We start from the raw sequence: 21,200 nt of genomic DNA, 5'->3' as shown, positions 1-21,200 counted from the left end.
TGTGTGTGTTGTTTGAAGTCACGTGTAGCCGTAGCCCTTCCCCGTCACTTCTGCAAACGCTCATCAAACCCTCCAGTTTGTTGTCTCGTCACGCTTGCCTGGCAGAACCTGTCTAAAAGGCGTGGTTTGGGACTCCAGCAACAAACGGCTCTGTATGTTGGTTCATTCCTGTCAAACATTTGCCTTCATGGCACACCCACCGGCAGCCGATACTTCGTCTGCGTTCGACTAAACAGAACCTTTGCTCCTCAGGAATGGCATCTCTAAAAGGCCGATTTTTTTCTTTGCTGCTGTTGTCAATAACCTGCATCGTTCTTTTAATCCTGCTCCAGGGAAACGTACTGGGAAGCAACAGGTGAGTTTGTTTTCCAGGTACATTAACATTAACACGGGAACAACATTTTTGTTTTGTATTTATCCTTTATAATTCAGCAAACTTTTTTTATTTTCCTCCCCCCTAGGAGCGTGAGTAATTTATCCTCCTGATTGTTTTTTTTTGTTTTATTTTTCATTTGATCATGTGAAATGCACAGCCGGACAGGCTTCTTGGAATATAACAGATTCAGAGAAGACAGCGATGAAGGAGAATCGACTCCATCACCAGAAAATCCCCAAAATTATAGAACAACCCGAAGAAATTCATTGATGAAGCCAAAAAGTGACAAAAAGACCACTCCTGCTGAGACTCCTATTCCTGTTTTATCTTTAAAGTCATTCGACAAGCTTCCTCAGTGGGATTTTGAGGACATTTATAATCAGGATTCTCCACCTAGACTGACAGTAAGTGCTTTAAGACGAGACGGGGCGAAAACTTACCAAATGTGTTCGACTTCCAGGGTGTTAGCCGCTCCTGGTCATGCCTTCACTTGCCTTTGGAGTGAACTTATGTTTGCTTTGCATTCATCTATTAATTTCATTGCCGCCTCCTGAGTTAAATTCGTAATTTTAGGTGTATTTGTCGTACTTAGACGTGTGCCCAGTCCCTGCGTAACTCACAGGACGAGGACTTCCAGAAAGCGTTCCTGCCCGGCGTGCGCTTGTATCTGCACAGGGACAACATCAACATGAGCGAGTGGAACCGGCTCTCACATTTTAACAACCCCTTTGGTTTTATGGAAATGAAATATGATGGTAGGTGTTTGATTTGGCAGCTTTTTTACAACTTCTGTCTGAGCTTGATGGCTAACAGGCCAGCTATCATCAGGCCTCATTTTCCTTAATCCTTTCTCTGCTGCAGACGTTACAAAATGGTGTCTCCCATTGTTGTTGCAGAATAAGCACAAATGAAAGGCGCCTTTTTGCTTTCAGACTTGGCAAAGCGAACACTTTCCCAGTGAAATAAAAAAATAATCATTTCTATTCAAAATGAAGTGATTGGAAACTGTTTTGTTAAGTTGCCATGCAATAAAGCTCAAAGCTGAAATACAGGGAAATACTTTTCTTTTTCTAAAATCAACCATAAAGTCACAAATTGATGCACCTGAACGCCCAAACAAAAGGGTATCTTCATTAATAATTATTTTTTAGTATTTATCATATAGTTTTTCCTCTGAGTACCTAAATTGAAAAGGATTTTGATAAATGTTACACTGAATTTGTTATGGATTAATCTACTGAAAGTAATTTATTAATGACAGCAATGTCTGTCAACGACAGCAGTGCATTAATGATATTATTGATAAATGGAAAATAAAACACAAATGCCACTTATTTTGGATGTACTGGAAAACTAGACTCAAGTATGAGAATAAACCTTTTTTTTACAGACAAAACAAAAAGTTAGGAAAGGTTTAATTTTAAAGTTTTGGGCTTACACATTGATTCAAATATTACTATAATAAAAAGACTTCCTGTAAATTTGTCTTATTTATCATCCGATACATACTCATGACTGATGCAGCAGGTAAGTTGTTATTTAAGAGTTCAATAATTTAAAACCTATATAGTTTTTACAATCTCCAAAAAAGCTTTATAAACTGGATTCATGGTAACTTCAACCTTTTTCATGTTTTAAATGTATCTAATTACTTAAGGATTACCTTGTTGCTGTTTGGAAGTGATATATTGCAGCAATAATATTTTGTTTGTGTTCATTCTTTTTTATTGTAAAGAGTATTCAGGAAAAGAGTGTGGGAACCTGTAAGTATGAGTGCAGGTATAAAACCAGCATTCAGGTGGGCTTAAAGGTAAAACAGGAGGAGCAGGACGATGAAAAATTGTTTGTTACTTACTACAATGAATTAATTACACACCGCCAAAGGAAATCATCTTGTCTGGAGAATGGACTTCCTTTAACTGCAAACAAAATAAACCCCTGGTGGCTTTTTGTCTTTTTTAATGTTTTGAGTTTTAAATGAATTTGTGATCTCCAGCAGCCGGAAACAGACACATTCTCTGAGAAGGGTTGAAGGGACCCAGATGCAGTCCTACAGGGGGCAAGTTCAGGATCTGAACAGGACAATAATGAGTGCAAAAAGGTGAACAGCAGACTGGCAGGCAACATGACCAGAAATAAACAGAGGATTTGACGAGTAACCATTAAAACCAGAGAGCATATATTCTGGTGAAATGGGACAGCGAGGACTAATGACATCTGTGGACATCGAAAGATTATGACATGACATAAAACTTGGAGAAACAACCTAAGCAGAAATAGCTGGAGCAGGAAACAGTGACACGAACCCTGACAAAAGGCCGTCTCATCTTTATTCCGCTCTGCAGATGTGATCCCTGCAGTAAAGCTGATTCCTGAGCCGAAGGAGCCGCTGCTCCTTCCCAAACCGGGCGGCGATGGCTGCGTGCACTGTGCCGTGGTGGGAACAGGAGGCATCCTCAACGGCTCCAAGATGGGAGCAGAAATTGACGCTCATGATTACGTTTTCCGGTGAGATGAAAGACGATTGCAGACCTGCTGGTTGAGTTTGATGACAGATACGGTTTTAAAATAGAAAACTGAAAATTTAAGAAGGATCAGGTTTGGATGGCACTCAGCCTCCTCCGCCTGTCCACAAACAGCCCTGAGAGTTTCTGGTACTTTCCCTGGCAGCTTTAACCACACCCTTGCTCATCTGCCAGCACATAAATCCTTGTCTTTGCGTAACCGGACACCTCCAAGCTGTTTTTTTCATCTCAAACCGGTTCTCAAACTGTGGCACTAGCACCTCTTAGAATCCCTCTATTGGTATTTTGATGTCAGCTTTTTATGAGTTAAATAACAATCTCATCTTCACTGTGAGATGAAATGTGATGTAAAGGCAAAGAGCAGAAATAGACAAAAAGATGTGTGGTTCAAGCACATCATCGACAGTCAAAGAGTTTATACTGCAAACAGAGCTCTTTGCCATCACGCTTCAAATATATGCATCCTCAGTGGTTTCGTCAAGTTGGGAGTCAGTTTTGGAACCCCTATTATTGTTTATTTACAGCCTTCCTTCTGGCTATCAGATGAAACCCCACTAAATACACCTATAAACCAACCAATTCGAGCAGCATTTCCAACAGAAAAAACCCTGAATGGCCCTCAGATTTTCTTAAATTCAATCAGGATAAGTCTGAGGTCATTCTGTTTGGTCCACCAAGTTCTCACTGGTTCCAGACTCTCGTGTAATTTCACCCCAGTAACTGGGTATCCAGAAGTAGTGCTTCGTTTTAAACTACATTTTCATGCTCAAGTCAAACATATTGTTCAGACTTGTTTTTCCAGTTTAAGAGTATCTTAAAAATCCAGACGTGTTTCGACTGTCGCTTTAAAAGAAGTTATTCGTGCTTTTTTTTTTCCTACGCTCACATTGACTCTACTTTAGTGCACTTTACAGTCGGGGCTCTATCAGCTCTGTTTAGTTTATAACTCTGCAGCTCGACTCACTGCCAGGATTAAAAGACATGGAGATGTTTATCTGGGTTTCGATGGTTTAGATTCCAAACAGATTTCAAAATCTTACCATACCTTTACAGCCTTAAGTTGGTTTAAGCATGTGCCCAAGAGGAAGTTATGAGCAGTCAGTGTCTTATTTGCAGTAAAGGGCACTTAAAGCAATAAAATCAGACTTTTACGCTGCGCTACTCTTTCATCCGGCTGTTATTTACGTAGGCGTTTATGATGAGTTTGCACTGAATACCTTCCCAGTATTACAGTTTGGAAACACAACTTGCAAAGCAGACACTGTTATCCTGCCTGTTATTAGTCATGTTTCCAACAGCAGCTCTCTCTGCAAGAAAACACAGACAGCCCATAACTACCCCACACACACCCAGCTCCCCCCAAAAAATCAGTTTAATAAAAGTTTAACCCCACTGCTTCTCTGATTTGTTTGTGGGACAGGATGAACGGCGCAGCGATCGAGGGCTACGAGGAGGACGTGGGCAAACGGACGTCGGTGTACGTCCACACAGCCCACTCAATCACTGCATCGCTTCTCTTCTTCAAGGAATACGGCTACAAATCCGCCCCGCATGACGAGGTACTGAAGCTACAAAAGCACTGTAGGTTGTTTTTAAAATACTTCCCACACACATTAAAGAAAAGACATGTTTTAACAGGGTATAAAATATGTCCTGATTCCTGAGGGACTGAGGGACTTCAAGTGGCTCTGGGCTCTTCTCAAAGGACAAATGGTCTCTTTTGGCAGATTTAAAAATAAAGAGTGAGTGGCGGCTCATTTGTTGCATCTCAGCAGCATTTTCTGTGTATTAAATCAAAAATATTATGTGCACTGTATTACCATTATTAAACATTAAAATATGTGACTTGAGCTCAGCCAGTAATTTAAGGAGTATTTATAGTTTGTTTCTGCATTCAGATAATTACACAGAACAAAAGAATGTTGTGTTCCTTCCTTGTCACTAATAGGTTTGTTTGTTGTGTGTGTGTGTGTGTGTGTGTGTGTGTTGTCACCCTCCAGCCCCAGATCTTACTACTCGGGACAGTTTAACGAGAGCCGCTTCTACGTCCTACACCAAGACTTCCTGCGATACGTCCGGAACAGGTCAGCCTTGGATCACAATCCTGTCCAGATGTTTGATAATTTAACTCAAAAGCTGCTTTTTTACTAAACGCAACGGTTTGGTTGATATAGCTGCACGTTAGCCACTTCAGCAGACATGTATTAGTCATAATAAACCTCCAGCTACAGACTAATAATCAAATTACTGCTAAAATGGGTAAACATTTTGTTTCTAACTCATCTCTTGCACATCCCAAAAGTAAAAAAAAATGCTCATTTTAAGTAATTGCAGCTTTAATTAAATCAGGAATAAAATGTGATTTTTTTTTTTGCAATTATTATGCTTTGATGTAGCCTAAAATCATAAAACAGGGTCATACACAATATTAAAAACACAAAGCACAAATTTACTTAAACAGCAGAGCCTAAACTAAGATCAGTTTATACTGATAGACGAGTTGTAGCCGTTATGGTCAAACCTCAAAATGTCACACATAGAGTATGTGCTGATGATGACTCTCAGCTACTACCACACCAAACTGCACGTCAGTATCTGTGAAACTGACTGAGTTATAGCAAGGTTTGTCATTTTTTAAGGTCAGTTGGCTGTGGCAGCCTTCTTTAATTTGATGGACTCTAAACGTTAATCAGTTGTAGAGGTAAATCCAGTGATTACTTTCTGAAAGTTGCAGAAGTGGTTCATTAGATATGCTGGAAACACACACACACATTATTGTCTCCTTTTGCGTTTTGGTGATGTGTAAATATAGAAGCTCTTGTCAAGTAGTTTATGTTCAGCTCCCTAAACAAGTAAAGCTGCTTTAAATTTGGACACAATTAGAGCTTGAAGAACTTCCACAATGCCAATAAATTACATAAAATGATCTTCTCGACTGTTACATAAAGGCTGTAAAACAACTGAATCTGTCACTATTAGACTGTAAACGTTGGGACTTTTCTTTGGTACCACTTTGTTACTTTGTCCAAATTAGATAAAACCAGAAAACGTATATTAAATGCAACTTTTCCTCTTGCTCATCCAAACAGCTAATAAATCAAACAATATGGTATTAAGGAAACTTTGAAAGTAATTTAAACCCCAACTAGTCGAGGTCCGAGGAATGCAGCTCAACATCTTTATCGCCCGCCGCAGAAAGGTGAACGGTTTGTGTCTCCAAAATATCTCATGAAACTTGCTGAAAGTAGTCACTGGATGTCCAATTTTATAGATATTGAGCTAAAATTTGATGTGGCACTAGCTGGGAGTCATACATCTGGTGATATCGCATGACACTGCACATAACGTTATTTTAAGAGATTCTTGGGGCATTTGCCACCTCTAACAAAGCTGTATTAATTTTTCTTATCTTGCCTGCAGGTTTTTAAAATCGAGGGGTCTGAATGAAAGCTCCTGGGCAATCGTCCGACCAACCAACGGGGCGTTTACCATCTTCTTGGCTCTGCACGTTTGTGACACAGTAGGTTTATCTTTACTTTGTTGGCGCCTAAAACACTTTCACTCTCCTTAACAGACAATAATGATCACAGGGCGCTGTGAGCTTAGGGGGGAAGTTTTCTGTTGACCTCAGATCACAGTGGTTGTTTATCTTTTGTTGTCCTTTGACGTGTGGAAACAACAGACTGTTGGGTTTTGTCCATCATCAACCATCTCAAGACTTTAGGATACTGCAATACACTGGTAACATTCCTCATTTAATTACAATAAACTTGTTCATATAATAAGTATTAACACCTTCGTTATGCATTATCTTAGTTCCAGTTCAGTTTATTTATATAGTGCCAATGTCACAACAAAAGTCATCTCAGAGCAATGCATAAAAACATTCACATAGATTATAAAATCATCAGCACAATGAAAACGAATCCCATGCTGTATAATAACTTTACCTAATGGAAGCATGTTTAAAGTAAAGAGTATTGGTCCAAGCACTGAACCCTGAGGAACTCCGTGACAAACTTTGTTTTATGAAGAAGATTCATTATTAATATTTACAAACTGGAATCCATCAGATAAATATGATTTAAACCATTTTAAAGCTGTTCCTGTAATCCCAATATCATGTTCCAGCCTCTGTAATAGAATATTGTGATCAGCTGTATGAAATGCAGGACACGTATGGACTCAAGTCCACTGTCTGAGGACAGGAGAGTGTTCCTGGTGATTTTCAGCAGCGCCGTTTCTGAGCTAAGATGTGCCCTAAACCCAGACTGAAACTCCTCAAACAGGTTATTTTGATGTGCAGAAGCAACTGACTGTTTTGGGTCTTTTTCCTCCTTCTGTCTCCTAATGCAGTCATGCATCTAATTCCAGAAAGGTGTTTAACAACGACAGGTAGTTATTACTGTGGAGAATACTTTCCACATTCTGCTGAGCTAAAGTCACGAGGCTCTGTCCTCCAGTTCTTTGTAAACTAATCTCCGCGGAAGTTATTGTCTGACATTTTTGCTTTTCAAGTTGTGACGAGTTCTGGGAAAAACATCTGTTGTGGGGTTCACAGAAACGCTGAAGACTCTCTGACAGCCTCAGCAGAAACAGAAAACATTTAAATAATTGTTGTTGTTTTTTAAGACGCTGGGCGTGTTTTGTGTAAGACCTGGCAGTCACGGGATTTGTCCTGAAAAAAAAAACAAAAGTTTTAAAGTGGTACCAAACCACCGCTGATGAGGACTCACAGAAACATTTATTTTACATGAAACTATTCACTGAAACTTGAATCTTTTTAAAAATATGGACTTTTCTTTTAGTATTTTTCAAGTCTGGTTAAATCTGGGAATCAAATATCAATATAATAATCTAAGTTTCTCAAATTTACTTTCCCCAACAAGCAGAGTCCTCACACTTTTAGTTTTTACACATTTACTTTTTATAAAAGTTGAGCTTAGTGATCATAATTGGAGATTGTCAACTGGTGGCTCCCAGGCCATATCCTGCCCACTGGCTTATTCCATCTGGCCTGTGACGTATTAAATCCTTATTAAATGATGCACGACTGCACAAAAAATTCAAAATTAAATGTTTATGTTTGATGGAAGGAGTTCACTAAACCAATGATTCCCAAAGTTGGGGTCGGGACCCCAATCAGGGGTCCTTAGATAATCTCCAGATATCAAGTTACAATTAAAAACCCAGTTTTTATGATATATTTACACCATAATTAATGATTCAAAAAATAGCAAAATGAATGCTAAGACTGTTTGTGTTGTCATTATGACCTTATTTAATAGGATCATTAACACTTTTGGATATTTAAACAGCCAACAGATGGGGTCAAACTCCTTTGTCACTGTTATTTTATGAGTTGGAAGCTGATAAGTTTGGGAACCACTGCACTAAACTGCTTCCAGGTCTGATATTAGCCTAACTGGGTGTTGTCTCATAAACCAATAAATAATATTTCATTAAAAACAGTGACTAGTTTTGCACCATTTGTCAGATAGTTCATTGTGTTCACGAAAGTGATCATTAGGTCTGTTCTACATGTGAAGACAAGCTTCATTTACCAATCTTTTATATTTATTTGACCTTTGACCTCTGCTTTTGTCCTCCTCAGGTGAGTGCGTACGGGTTCATGACAGAAGACTACATAAAATACTCCAACTACTATGTCGAGAAGAGCCGTAAAACTGATGTGATTTTTTACACCAACCACGACCTCATTCTGGAGAAGGACCTGTGGAAGAGCCTCCATGACAGAAAGATAATGAAGCTGTTCCAAAGAACTGAATCACTAAAAGAAACAGAAGCCGAAGAACCTCTGACACTCAGAAAGCCTTGAGAACTGATTCCGTTTGTTTGTCGTCCTTTTTAAAATCTCACGAGAAGATAAAAACTAACGCATTCTTCTGTGTGATCTTTGCGAATGTGTGCTTTATAGGTGCACTTAAAATTAAAAAATGCAGTATCTGGCTTATTGTTATTGTTATAAATCGATGTTAAAGGTGCTGACGAGAGTATTTAAGCCGCTGGAAACAGTCATGATATGAAGACAAGTCAAGCAGTTCAAGGAAATGAAGCCAAATAATTCCCAAAATAAAAAAGTATTTATTAATTTATTTATTGTTCTGAAATTTACTGATTACTTATTACCATTTACTGACTACATAAAACTTTAAAACAGCACTAGAAGTTATTGCCCACCTTCATGAATCACTATATGATGCTAAGAATCCTGTCATATTTTCTGTCATAAGTAGTTGCAACACCGATTTTGATTTAATCCGTCCAGTTTTTTGCGGTTGTTTTTTACATATTAACTTAGATAAACTGGTCTTTTTTTACTCATCTTTTGTTATTTGGGTGTTTATTTTCCTGACCTGACTGTTATATTTAGCTCTGTTTTATGACTGAGGTGGAAATAAGTCAAAAAGTGGAGGTCTTCAGTCTGTGAGCAACACAAATCACAAATCCTTTTATATGTTAGATTTAATCTGCAGTTGTTGCTTTTTGTTTGTTGTTTAGACGGTGCATTAATTCATGAGGCACATACATTTTTCTTGTTCAGTACTGACATTCTTGAGTTGTTAAGTGTTCAGCCCATCTAAAATCTGTAATTAAGACTTTCAGATGGTCTATAAACAATGCTGGAGGCTTTTTTTACTGCACAAATAAGATATATCTGAGCATGGAGGAATAACTGGTTTCAATCTTCTCCTGAAAGCTACATAAAGCGCACCACCTACTGCTTCAGCTGCAGAAACTACGTGTTTAAATACTAGCATTTAAAGGACGACTTTTTAAAAACTGTTAGTTATTTCAAAAACCCCATTTTAAACATAGATTTATACATTTACCGCGTGCTCCTGAATGCACCATAGAGCCCTTCAGAGCGTCTGAGAAAAACACTAAATTAAACTGAATTTGGTTTGTTTGCATTGCAGAGACAGATGTGGTGGGTCAAGAAAAAAGGAGGAGCAGAAGATATTATTTTAAAAAATGAGGACAAACTTCTGTCAACAGAGGCTGCAGCGCCACATGCTGGCCTTAAAGAGCCACAACATATAAAGCGTGATCCTGGGGTGGTTTAAGCAAGCCTTGGCAAAACTAAAATCCACTTTTCTTGCAAGAAAATAAGTAAAACTGGATGAAGCAACTAGTACTTTTGTGTATTTATTCCTCGGGAAAACAGATGCAGTTATTATCTGTGAAAACACGAGAGCCGGTCGTGGTCAGAGGACCGGTTTGAGTTAAAACAAAACAAAACAAAACATGCAGACGACTGTATTAGTGAAAACACACATCAACAGAAGTCCCTCAGCTGAACATCCTTAAAACAAAGTGTTGTTCTGTCGTTTGAACCCAAGGGGCCACACGGCTTTGCAAACACCTCCACCTCACAGCTGAGTCAGAAGATGTCACCTGGATGGAGCTGATCTGGGAGAAAACATCCTTCTCCTGCTTCAGCCTCTGCAGGAACGTCATTTTACTGCAGGAACAAACATATCTCACAATATACAGTAAAATAGTGTATTAAAATGGTAAAAACAAGAAGTGCATCAGTGTGCCATTATCATTGATAACATCAAATTAAAAGAAATGAAAAACATCATCAATACAGATCACATAGAAAGTCATTAAAATGTGGATTATGTGTAGACTGGAAGCTGACATGCAGACACAAGCTAACACCAAAATGTAACTCAGAGTCCCTCTTGTGATCACTCGCAGAATCACCCAGCATGCTTTGCAGCAAACGGTGACGCTCATTATCTTTATTATTGGGACTGCTCTGCTTATTTTGGGGGGGAACACAGCTCTGTATGTCATGGCAGAAATGGGAAACCTCTCACAAGGGCCAAAATAAACTAATGCAAGTAACAACAAAAAGAGGTCTGAGCTTTAGACTAAGATCATTTCATGCTTTTAAAAAGGATCTGGTGCAAAGAGAAGCATCAAATTTTAGGTCTTTTGGTTGTGACAGCCGCCTTGAATTGTGTTGTTAACCAGTTGTAGATGTTTTATTAAAATCCGTCCAGTGGTTTATGACATATTTTGCTAACAGACAGAGAGACTTTACCCCAAACATTTATAAATTGTAAAAATTTAAACAAAGATCTTGCCCAAACTGTTAGCACCCAGAATATGTGCTGAAATCAGTCTCGGTTAATGTTTAGGTCAAAATGTGTGAAACTGACTGAGTTAGGTCAGTTGGTTGTGGCAGCCATCTTGAACTGAGTTGACCACAGTTTTCTTTTTTGTCCCACACAGCAGAGCTTACAGAAGATGGATACAGACAGGTTTAACATTATAAAGGCAGCAGTGTTGGGTTTTGCACTCATGTTGCAGCAATTTATATCTTATGATGCTCAGACAAAAAAAATGCTTTTATTTTGATGCACATTTAGTCACAGAATTAAAGTAAATATAATACAGTCCAGTAATGTTAGGTCTATTTACAGTAGCAATGCTATAAAACACATTTAATGAGTCTTTAGTGTCTTATTGGTCATAGCGCTGCCATAAAACAGCAAAGAAAAGGAAAAAGAAAATGCCTGAGGAGGATTTAGAGGAGCAGCTCTGGCTCGATTCCATCTGAAATTTCAGGATCGGCTCCTGCACGTTCATTCTCAGAGGTGGATTGTGCAATATGTCAAAAAATAAATAAAGGAGTGTTTCGGTTAGTTACATCTGTGTAAAATTTCCCTTTTATTGTGTAACAAACCAGAACTTTTTGAGACTTTGTCTCACATTGTTGCCCTTCCCAGTTGCATTCAGGACGTTCCAGCTTGCTTCACTGCATTTGAGCAAATTATGTCTGATTTTTCCAGCTGTATTTGTCTCCAATAGATTGATGACAGCAGAACGCAGGGCTCACAATGTGATTCTGTGCCCTCTCCGTCAGATATGATCAAATGTTTTTGTTTGTGGCACTCAGCACAGCTACAGGACGTGTGCTTTAAATTTCACCGACTCATTCGCACGCGCACCTTCTGCACCTAGCAGGTGAATCATGCAAAACAGGTCTATAGAGGCAGTGTTCTTTATGTTACCCACATTTGTTTACCAGAACCTTTAAGCCAGAACATCTCTGTGTGTGTTTTGTCGCTGCATGTCAATTTCACAGAAAACATTTGAATTTAAAATTTCACCTTTGAGAAAATTCCTGGCCTGACATTTCTGGCAGTACTCGTCTGACTGATGACAAAAAAGCACGATATTTGTCTCGCTTGGGTAACAGACTCCTCCTTAAGATTACCGTCAAATATTTCCTTTCTGCAGCACCTGCCAGCAGACCGGTGCTTCTGTCTGAGTTGGACTGAACTTCTCAGGGATGGCGATTAGACGTGTCAAACTTTTTTCTTTGCTGATGGTGGTTATAGCCAGCGTTTTCCTTTTAATTCTAACAGAAGCATTTCTACCAGGAAAACTAGGGTAAGTGTTTTGATTTTCTGCAAACATGAAAACTTTCAATTAAAAAAAACAAACAAAAGAAACTGCAGTGAGAAAGCACATAAAGACATTTTCTGGCTAGTTAACTTTTGTTGCTATTTGATCAAATTTAAAATCCAGGGATGGCATCTCAGAATATTACATGTCCAGAAGGATTGAGGATTTTTGGAGAACATTTGGAAACAATGATCAAAATAATTCAAAGACAACGCCAAAACCAATGAATACGACAACCGCTGCTCCTGAGACTCCTATTCCCATCATATTCAAGAAGTCCTTCAAAAAACTTCCTCAGTGGGATTTTGAGGAGATTTACAATCAGGATGCTCCACCTCGACCAACAGTAAGTGGTTTAAGACTACATGGAACAAGGACTTTACAAATTTACTGACTTTGTGGGCTTAGCAGCTTTGTTTGAGACGCTGTATACCTTTGGTGTGGATGAATTTTCTGTTTGCTCTTCTCTCTGTATGCTTTAGTTATTTGTCTAAGCTGCTGTCTTCTGAGCTTCCGCTAAATCAGACTCCTTAACTTCTCCATTAAATGATTATTTTGAGTTTATAATTTCATATTTTGTCGTACTCAGACGTGTGCCCAGTCCCTGCGTAACTCTCAGGACAAGGACTTCCAGAAAGCTTTCCTGCCCAACATACGCTTGTATTTGCACAAAGACAACTTCAACATGAGCGAGTGGAACCGGCTTTCACATTTTAACAACCCTTTCGGTTTCATGCAAATGCACCACGAAGGTAGGTAATGTTTGAACAGTTTTTAGGAGCTTTCTGGATGGGTTTGATGAGTCATAGGCGCAATGTTGCTATCTAAGAGGTAAAGATGGGCAGAAGCTCACCGGTCTGGGAAAAAACTGCGTTTGTAGATCCCAATCATTTACAGTTCATAAAATCATCAAACGAGTTCAAGAATCTGGGGAAATCTCTACGATCGAACGATGAGGCCTGTGATCTTCAGGTCCTCAGACAGCGCTGCATTGAAACCAGGTCTGGTTCTGGCCTAGAAATCACTGCATGAACTCAGGAGCTCTTCCACAATCCACAAATACTGGTTAAAGCTCCATCAGGCAAAGATTTTATCGGTTGTGTATATAGACAGCTCCTTGAGCAATCTCTGTTTGGAGGAAAAGAGATTAGCTCTGACCAGTTTGATGAGTTAACGACTAGTCAGAGCAGGACCAAGACTAATAATAGCAGCAGCAGCTAGCTGTAGGACTTCAAGTGCAGCCTGGATGTATCGTGTAATGTTTTACTGACTGTGGGGTAAAGGTTTATAAAATTCAAAAAACTTTTTATGACATTTTTGAGGCTGACGCTGTTTTTTTTTAAAAATCCACTCTATGGTCGTTCAAAGAGCTTTCTGCAACAGGAAAGACGTTATTTTTTCATAATTTTTACTTTAGTCCAAAGGTTTTGAACTATTATTATTATACTGAACTATTATAGGCAACAGAGAAAGTCAGAAAGTCTCTGTTTCAAATTTACAATTAATTTATTACATTTAAATGTACATTTTAGAGGTTCTTACTTTCTTTTTCCTCAACCATAATGGTTCATTTGAGCAGCAGGAGGTATAACTTTACATTTTAACTCATTTTACTTTATAAACCCAAGGAGATCATCAGATTCAGTCGATAGTTTTCTATAAACGTATAACTGATTGTTCATTTCTGTCTGCAGAGGTAATGGCTGCAATTAAGCTGCTTCCAAAGCTCAAGGAGCCGCTGCTCCTTCCCAAACAGGGGGGCGACGGCTGCGTGCACTGTGCCGTGGTGGGAACTGGAGGCATCCTCAACGGCTCCAAGATGGGAGCAGAAATCGACGCTCATGATTACGTCTTCCGGTGAGCTGAAACAAAAGAGCAAACCTGTTGGCAGAGTTTGTTGAGCAGTGGGGTTTTAAATGGCTAAGAAGGATCTGGAATCTCAGGTTTGACAGTAGTGAGACAGCAGAAAGTCTTTCTTTGAGTGACACTTTATTTTATTTGTCAGGAAGTTTCTGGTTGAGCAACCTGGAAAACAGGTTGGACTAAAATCACAAACGGTGAGCTGGAATAACGCTCGTCAGAGGATCCGAACGTTCTCATACATTCAGGTCATTAGAAGAACATCAGAAATGGTTAGGTCAACGTTAAAGACATAAAATAATCGCTTTAAATGTTGAAGGCCCTGCAGAAGTGTCCAAATGAAGACGTGAAAACAGAAAATCAACACTGGCAGGAGAATCACCTGAGGACAGAGCAGCACAAGGATTTAGTTTTAAAAATAGGATTATTCATTGACATCATCATCATTTCAAACAAAAGAACATTTCACCTCTCAAACGTGATGGCAGATACTAAGCTTCAACGTTTTGACTCTGAAGTTAAAAACACAAGAATGTGGTTTAGCAAGAGCTCATAACTGATCCCTTTAAAAAGAAATGGTGTAAAGAGCTTATGACATATGTGCAGCAAAAGCAATAAAATGTCTCTGAATGGATGGAATGTGGCTACAGCAGGAAATATGGCAAAGCAGAAACACTTCACTCATCACAGAAACAAGCTAACATTATGCCCTCTAGTCAAGATCAGACTGACTACACAGAGTTAACAGGAAACAAGAAGGGGAACAAGAAAGGGGAATTACATTACATTACATTACATTTTCATTTAACGTCTGTATATTGATAACAATCAAGAGCAATAAAGACATGACTCAGAGGACAAGACAGCATTCATTCACCAAACAAAGGCATACATTAGAGAAGTAATCCTTTCAAATTAAAATCCTAGCATAAAAGTAAAGGAGTCACCCCTCACCTTTCATGATGAGTTTCAAAATAAGATGTTGAGAGATTATATCAGTTTTAGTCAAATCTCAAAAATAATGTTATGCCTGCAGTCTTTAAAGATTTTGCAATCTGACTACTGAGTTTGAGCCATTTCTCTGTTAGCTTAGGTCGATTAGCTGTGGCAGCCATCTTTAATTGGGTAACCAGCTGCAGAGTCGCGCTCACTGATTACTTTCTCCAGGTTTCGTTAAAACCTACAGATACGTTGATCCATTCTTCTTCTGAAGGCTCACTCACAGCTCATGAGGACCTCTGAGCTGGAATAGTTTTCATGGTGCAAACAGACGAGTCCTTTCTGATCCGGGTCATCCCTGTAGGTACTTGGGAACATCGGTATGGATCCATTTGACCCATTAAAACACACGAGTCAAACAGGGGCGGCTCTCCTGCACGTTTTAGACGTGTTCCTGCTTAAAACGCCTGGTTTAAACGAACGACTCGTGGACGCACTTCTGGAGAACCTGATGCTTTGGTGAGGAGGTAATTAAACCGTTTGAATCAGGTGTGTCGGAGCAGAAAAACCTAAAACGTCCAGGACAGCGGCCCCTCGAGGCCTGGAGTTTGACACCCCTGCCTTAAAATGAGTAAAAAGAAATATAACCCTCCATGAATAAAGTCCTGAGAAGTTCAGCTGGATACAAAAGTGCTGACTGGCTGCAGCTTCCCAGCAACATATCGCCTCGAATACTTAATTTATTACAACATTTTTGCAAAGCAAGGCTGCCTGAATGGGATTTTTTTTATCTCAGTATTTTGTTCGGCTCCAGGTTGAGTTCTACTCTCTCTACTGTTTGTTTTCTGCTGATCAGGGCTTATATGGGCAAAATGTATCTTGAGGATCAGAAGTGGGCCCTTAGACTTTCTCTGTGTCCTCAGTTGACAAAAAAATACTTTAAAATCATGGCGTATGATGGTATAGTCATAATCAGTGTCTTCAGCTTTACCTTCAGCTGTAACAACCCTAAAGTTGAATTGTTTAATTGAAAATTTAACCGCAGGTCAACATTTCTGATTTGTTTTGTGTGACAGGATGAACGGTGCAGCGATCGAGGGTTATGAGGAAGACGTGGGGAACAGAACCTCGGTGTATGTCCACACGGCCCACTCAATCACTGCGTCCCTCGCTTTTTACCAGAAATACGGATACAAAGCTGCCCCACATGATGAGGTATCGAAGCTACACTGACGGTGAAGGGTTCTTTTCCACATTTCATCAAAAATAACATGTCCTTCACTGACTTTTACCAGGGCATAATATACGTCATGATTCCTGAGGGGTTGAGGGACTTCCAGTGGCTCCAGGCTGTTTATAAAGGAGAACGGGTTGTTTCTGGCGAATACAAGAACCGAAAGTGAATATCAACTTTTTTTTGTTTGTTTGAAGCAGAATCAATTGAATACCGACCTTTATGCAACAGTTTCTTGACCATTTAGTAGAATTATTCACCTTTAAAGTAGAACAAATTAATATTATTATTGCTGGTATACTATAATTAACACATTCTGCTATAAAATAGATTAGTATTATAAGTTTATTACACTAAATTTCTACAATCTATTAACAAATCATTTAAGCTACAAGCTAGATTTAGGAGTTTTTAAATTAACAAAAAACAAATATGAACACATGATTGGCTTCATTTTGGTTCTAAATTTTGCCTTATATGAACTCCAGTGGAAAATGTGCAAAATGGTTAAAAACTGTTGAATTCAGGGCGTGCATGTCGTGACTGTTTTCCCTGCATTTCACCGTCATCAAAAACGGATCAAAAACAGATTGATCTTGTGCAATCAAAGGCCGTGCCAATAATACAGTCACTGTGTGTTAGCAAAGGTCACATTTTCAATGATTTATGAAACAATACTCATTTATGTAACCAAATACAATACTTTTTTTTTCCTACAGAGTCAATGCAACGGTCTTTTTGCAAGTAAACTGTGCTAACAACATGCATGGTTCATATGCAAACATATCCACACAGTTTCAATTTCTGCTTTAACTTTAAAGGATTACTGAGGTTTTGGGCACATAATGCGTTTTATATTTGATGGGTTGTAGAGATATTTGTTTAGTCTGCTCACACTCCCTTCTCCACAGCCATATCTGTTTTTCAAAAGCTGCCTAAACAAAAGATTAATGGACAAAACCTAAAACATCAAAGCTCGTGATCATCCAGGTACTGTCATGTCAGTTTTGTCACGCACAGCTTTGCTCACCGACAGAAAAGCCCTTTGCAGCCTTTGGGAGTTAAATCAGCACTAAATGCATCTGAATTTGTGCTTGAATCCAGATCCTTGACATAAGACTTGATATATCTCCAAGTTTTTACAATTACAGTTAGGAAAACACGTTTGCCAATTTGGATTTTGACGACTATCATCAGTGACTTGAGTTTAATTTGCGTTTGTGCAAAAGCCTAAAATGTTCACATGTGTTTAAAACTACCCGTGTGTGATTATAACACTTACAGAACTAACTGTTGTTAAATTGTAGTTTCACGTGGTTCCTTTTCTTAACGATGTTTTCTATGTTGTCACCATCCAGCGCCAGAACTTACTATTCGGGACAGTTCAACGAGAGCCGGTTCTATGTTCTGCACCAAGACTTCCTGCGATACGTCCGGAACAGGTCAGCTTTTCATCCTAACGCTGTCCGAACATTTTATAATTTACCTCTTACACATAAAGTATTTACCACAATGAACATTTATTTCAAAGCTGGTGTCTGGAATGGTATATGTGTACTTTTACCGCTTTAGTAGAAATTTGTTAGTGATGCAGAAAATTAATGCTCAGAAGAAAAAAATCTGGAACAAAAAAGTTATGTTGTGTAAAATATAAGTAAAAACAGAATGCAATTATTTGCAAACCTCAAAAACCCATTTTTTATTTGCAATGAAACATGGTGACCACATCAAATGTTAAAATTAGGAAATTATACCATTTGTTTGAAAAATAAGATAATTTTGAATTTAATGGCATCGACACATCTCAAGAAAGTTGGAACAGGGGCAAAAAAAGGTTGTAAAAGTAAGATAATTGGGTAAAAAAAGAACATTTTAGAAAGGATGAGGGGTTCACCAGTCTGTGAAAAGCTACAGCTAAAAATATTGCGGGAGCGGAGCGGGCAAACCAGTGACTTGTTTAAAAATAAAATGTAAAAACATTTTTTTAAACAGAACTTTAAGAATCTCCAATGAGTTTTATTGCAACTGTTACGCCAAACAGCAGAAAATATAGAAATATTATTTTAGGCAGTTATGTCAAAGCTGCTAAAAACTGTAAAAGTCTAAAAGGAAATAAGGATTTTCTTGTTTTGAGTCCAGACGAGTTAAGAGTTCAGATAGCAGTGTGATCTGGATAAGTAAAATCTACCGAACGTGATAAAATGTAGGTTTTATTATTCAGTCGTTCAGCACAAACTCAACACAGACTCTAAAATAAAACAAAACGAGGAATAAATAGATTTTCTTGTGGCACGTATTTCATGAGATCTTGTAAAACCAAAAAAGTCACTTTTACAAGTTTATAATTTGTCTTATTTGACGTGTTTTCATTGTTTATAGCTTTTTAAAATCAAGTAACCTGAATAAGACGTTCTGGGGAATCGTCCGACCAACCAACGGGGCGTTCGCTCTCTTCTTGGCTCTGCACGTTTGTGACACAGTGAGTCCGTCTTCATCTCGTCTTTTTGTTGTATAGCTTCATATAGGACAGAACAAGAATAGCAGGTTATGATTTAGTTGGCTCTGATTGTGCAACAATTTCAGAATTTTTTCTCACATGCCAACATATTTACTTTTGCAAGCACAGCGAGCTGCATGCGCCGTCACGCCTTCTTCTGTGAACCACGTCGCCTCAGAGTGTCCGCCTGCGAAAAAAGGGCAGCACTGATCACTGACAGCCTGCATGAGCAGGTTCAGCAGAGGAAGAAAACCTGTTTCTTGTTTTTAAATAAAAACCGTCGGGCGTGTATTGTTCTATATAAGACCTGCATAAAACACTGGAATGTGTGAGATAGTCGGCTGTGTTGCTACAAAGAGGCTGGTTAAACAAAACAAATGCTGGATTTGTCTTGAAATGGTGCCAAAGTTACAGAATGAAGCCTAAGAGGAAGGCTTCCATTTATGAAACTAACTGCTAAAATGTGACGATGTGCTTTCAGCAGGAATAACTGCATAATTCAAATATGGTGGCAGTCTAAATGTTTATAAATGTTTATAAAATAGTCTAAGAGTTGTTCTGAAGTGGTTTTTCTGCGTCAGAATAGTTTCAAGTTTCTTTTTTTTAATATAGTGGAGCTAATGAGAAACTAACACCAGATTTTCTTAAATATTGTGGTTAAAACTGTATCACTGATATCAGCAGGTTTCCTTTAAGTGGAATAGTTTTTGTTTGTTTCTTTTGTTATGAGAGTTTGAGAAACTTCTTCAATGTTCAGTTATTTATAATAGAATGGGTTGTGAAGTTATTTATTTTATAGAAATGGCCTTTTGAACTACACCCTTTTAAAAATATAAAATTATATTAATTAAGATATTCTACTAAATGTGTTCAAGTCGACTAAAAGTGTGGAAAATTTGTCTTTGTCTGTGGGAGGACCTTAAACCTTGTGTTAAGTGTGTATTTCTGGTTTTGTGCAGCCATTTTACAAGATAATCATAAAGACAATTATTCTTTGACGCCTTTTGTTGCCATTTAAGAATGTAAATCATTTATGTAATGTATGCAGCTGATTCTTGACTTTTCCTCTGTGCGTTCGTTTTTTTGTCTTCCTCAGGTGAGCGCATATGGATTCATGACCCCGGACTACAGCAAGTACTCCAATTACTACTTTGAAAGGTACACCAAAACCCACGTCGTTTTCTACGCCAACCACGACTACATTCTGGAGAAGAATCTGTGGAAGAAACTCCACGACAAAAAAATACTGAAGCTGTTTCAAAGGACAAAATCGGAAGCAGTGACGGAAAAGCCGAAGCAACTTTGACACACGGAGAATGTCAGCCGAAGCATCGAGATTTGAACCAAATGTTTGTCGCCTTGAAAGAATCTTATAAGAGAAGATTCCTGGGATAAGAACAGAAAACAACCTGGCGTAAGGAGTTGCTGAGCATGTTTTGAAGGATGCACTTCAACCTAAAAGATTGTACTGTATATTAAAATGAATGTAGCTGAATATTTGACATGAAGGCTTACCTGAGGACGTACTCAGGTGTGTATCTGGCACACACCCGGGTATTTATCTGTTACTTACTGGGTAAGTTCCTGATAGATACCTGGTACTTACTGGGTACATACCCACATATTTACCCAGTACTTACTGGTTAAGAACTGGGTATTTACTGGATACATATCTGGTTCTTAACGAGTAAGTAGCTGGTACTTCCTGGATACTTACGGTATGTATCTAGTCCATACCAGGTAAGTCCCTGGTGGTTACCTGATACATACCCAAGTATTTAGTTCTTACTAACTAGTTATGTACCTAGTTCACACAGGGTACTTATGGGGTACAGACATGGTACTACACAGGTACATATCCAGGTACTTACTTGATGCTTACCAGTTACAGACCTGGAACTTACTTAACTTTCTTATAACTGCCTGGTATGTACCTGGGTGTGTTCTTGACTCTTATATGGTACATACCAGATCAGTAGCCTCGGCGTACAAGGTAAAAGTCACTTAATAATACATAAGCGCACTGGAAATACCAGGTAACAAGATACTTCATAGTACAGCCCCAGGCATGTACCAAGTACGTAACTGGTATGTTCCAGGAATGTTCCAGGCATGTTCCAGGCATGTTCCAGGCACTAAAATGTATTGATACTGACTTTCTTTTTTTAAACTGGTTCTGGGTTTGTTTGTTTTATTAGTTTAATGTCTTACTGATTTGCAGAATCCCTTTTAGTTTGTTAGATATCTGCAATCACACTGGATCTACAAGAAGTAAAAGAAAACCCTTCGGTCATTTTTGGATTTTTTTTTTTTTTTTTTTAA

General features: G+C 38.6%; 2 protein-coding genes across 7 annotated transcripts; both read left to right on the top strand.

Moving 5' to 3' along the window:
- Positions 1-137: 137 nt before the first annotated feature.
- Positions 138-9,246, top strand: LOC108249294 (alpha-N-acetylgalactosaminide alpha-2,6-sialyltransferase 1-like). Of its 5 annotated transcripts, XM_037980801.1 has the most exons (10): positions 138-355; positions 534-780; positions 969-1,131; positions 2,722-2,884; positions 4,322-4,460; positions 4,540-4,643; positions 4,902-4,985; positions 6,322-6,421; positions 6,584-6,642; positions 8,516-8,643. In XM_037980801.1, exons 1-9 carry the CDS (start codon positions 255-257, stop codon positions 6,623-6,625), a joined length of 1,143 nt encoding a protein of 380 aa, XP_037836729.1. In that variant the 5' UTR covers positions 138-254; the 3' UTR covers positions 6,626-6,642; positions 8,516-8,643. The 5 variants fall into 5 exon arrangements, with proteins under 5 accessions (XP_037836729.1, XP_017294070.1, XP_017294079.1 ...); XM_017438581.3 differs by lacking the exon at positions 6,584-6,642 and having other exon boundaries at positions 143-355; positions 8,516-9,246; XM_017438590.3 differs by lacking the exon at positions 6,584-6,642 and having other exon boundaries at positions 197-355; positions 462-780; positions 8,516-9,246.
- A 2,770-nt stretch (positions 9,247-12,016) lies between these two features.
- On the top strand, positions 12,017-21,194 carry LOC108246110 (alpha-N-acetylgalactosaminide alpha-2,6-sialyltransferase 1). 2 transcript variants are annotated; one of them, XM_025011058.2, is made up of 9 exons: positions 12,017-12,333; positions 12,472-12,694; positions 12,938-13,100; positions 14,043-14,205; positions 16,224-16,362; positions 16,443-16,546; positions 17,740-17,823; positions 18,761-18,860; positions 19,008-20,106. In XM_025011058.2, exons 1-9 carry the CDS (start codon positions 12,233-12,235, stop codon positions 19,086-19,088), a joined length of 1,158 nt encoding a protein of 385 aa, XP_024866826.1. In that variant the 5' UTR covers positions 12,017-12,232; the 3' UTR covers positions 19,089-20,106. The 2 variants fall into 2 exon arrangements, with proteins under 2 accessions (XP_024866826.1, XP_017288979.1); XM_017433490.3 differs by having other exon boundaries at positions 12,027-12,333; positions 19,975-21,194.
- Positions 21,195-21,200: the final 6 nt, after the last annotated feature.

This window comes from Kryptolebias marmoratus, linkage group LG17 (assembly GCF_001649575.2).
Source record: "Kryptolebias marmoratus isolate JLee-2015 linkage group LG17, ASM164957v2, whole genome shotgun sequence".
Classification (NCBI taxonomy): Eukaryota; Metazoa; Chordata; class Actinopteri; order Cyprinodontiformes; family Rivulidae; genus Kryptolebias; species Kryptolebias marmoratus.
Note: the sequence above shows the minus strand (reverse complement) of the source record. Positions and strands in the feature narration are given on the sequence as shown.

Excerpts from the sequence above, each read along its gene's own strand:
- LOC108246110 (XM_017433490.3), top strand. The coding sequence starts at position 12,233 with ATGGCGATTAGACGTGTCAAACTTTTTTCTTTGCTGATGGTGGTTATA. Across the intron at positions 14,206-16,223 it reads GCTCATGATTACGTCTTCCG|GATGAACGGTGCAGCGATCG; the intron begins GTGAGCTGAAAC and ends TTTGTGTGACAG. Across the intron at positions 16,363-16,442 it reads AAGCTGCCCCACATGATGAG|GGCATAATATACGTCATGAT; the intron begins GTATCGAAGCTA and ends GACTTTTACCAG.
- LOC108249294 (XM_017438581.3), top strand. The coding sequence starts at position 255 with ATGGCATCTCTAAAAGGCCGATTTTTTTCTTTGCTGCTGTTGTCAATA. Across the intron at positions 781-968 it reads ATTCTCCACCTAGACTGACA|ACGTGTGCCCAGTCCCTGCG; the intron begins GTAAGTGCTTTA and ends TGTCGTACTTAG. Across the intron at positions 4,644-4,901 it reads GGCAGATTTAAAAATAAAGA|CCCCAGATCTTACTACTCGG; the intron begins GTGAGTGGCGGC and ends GTCACCCTCCAG.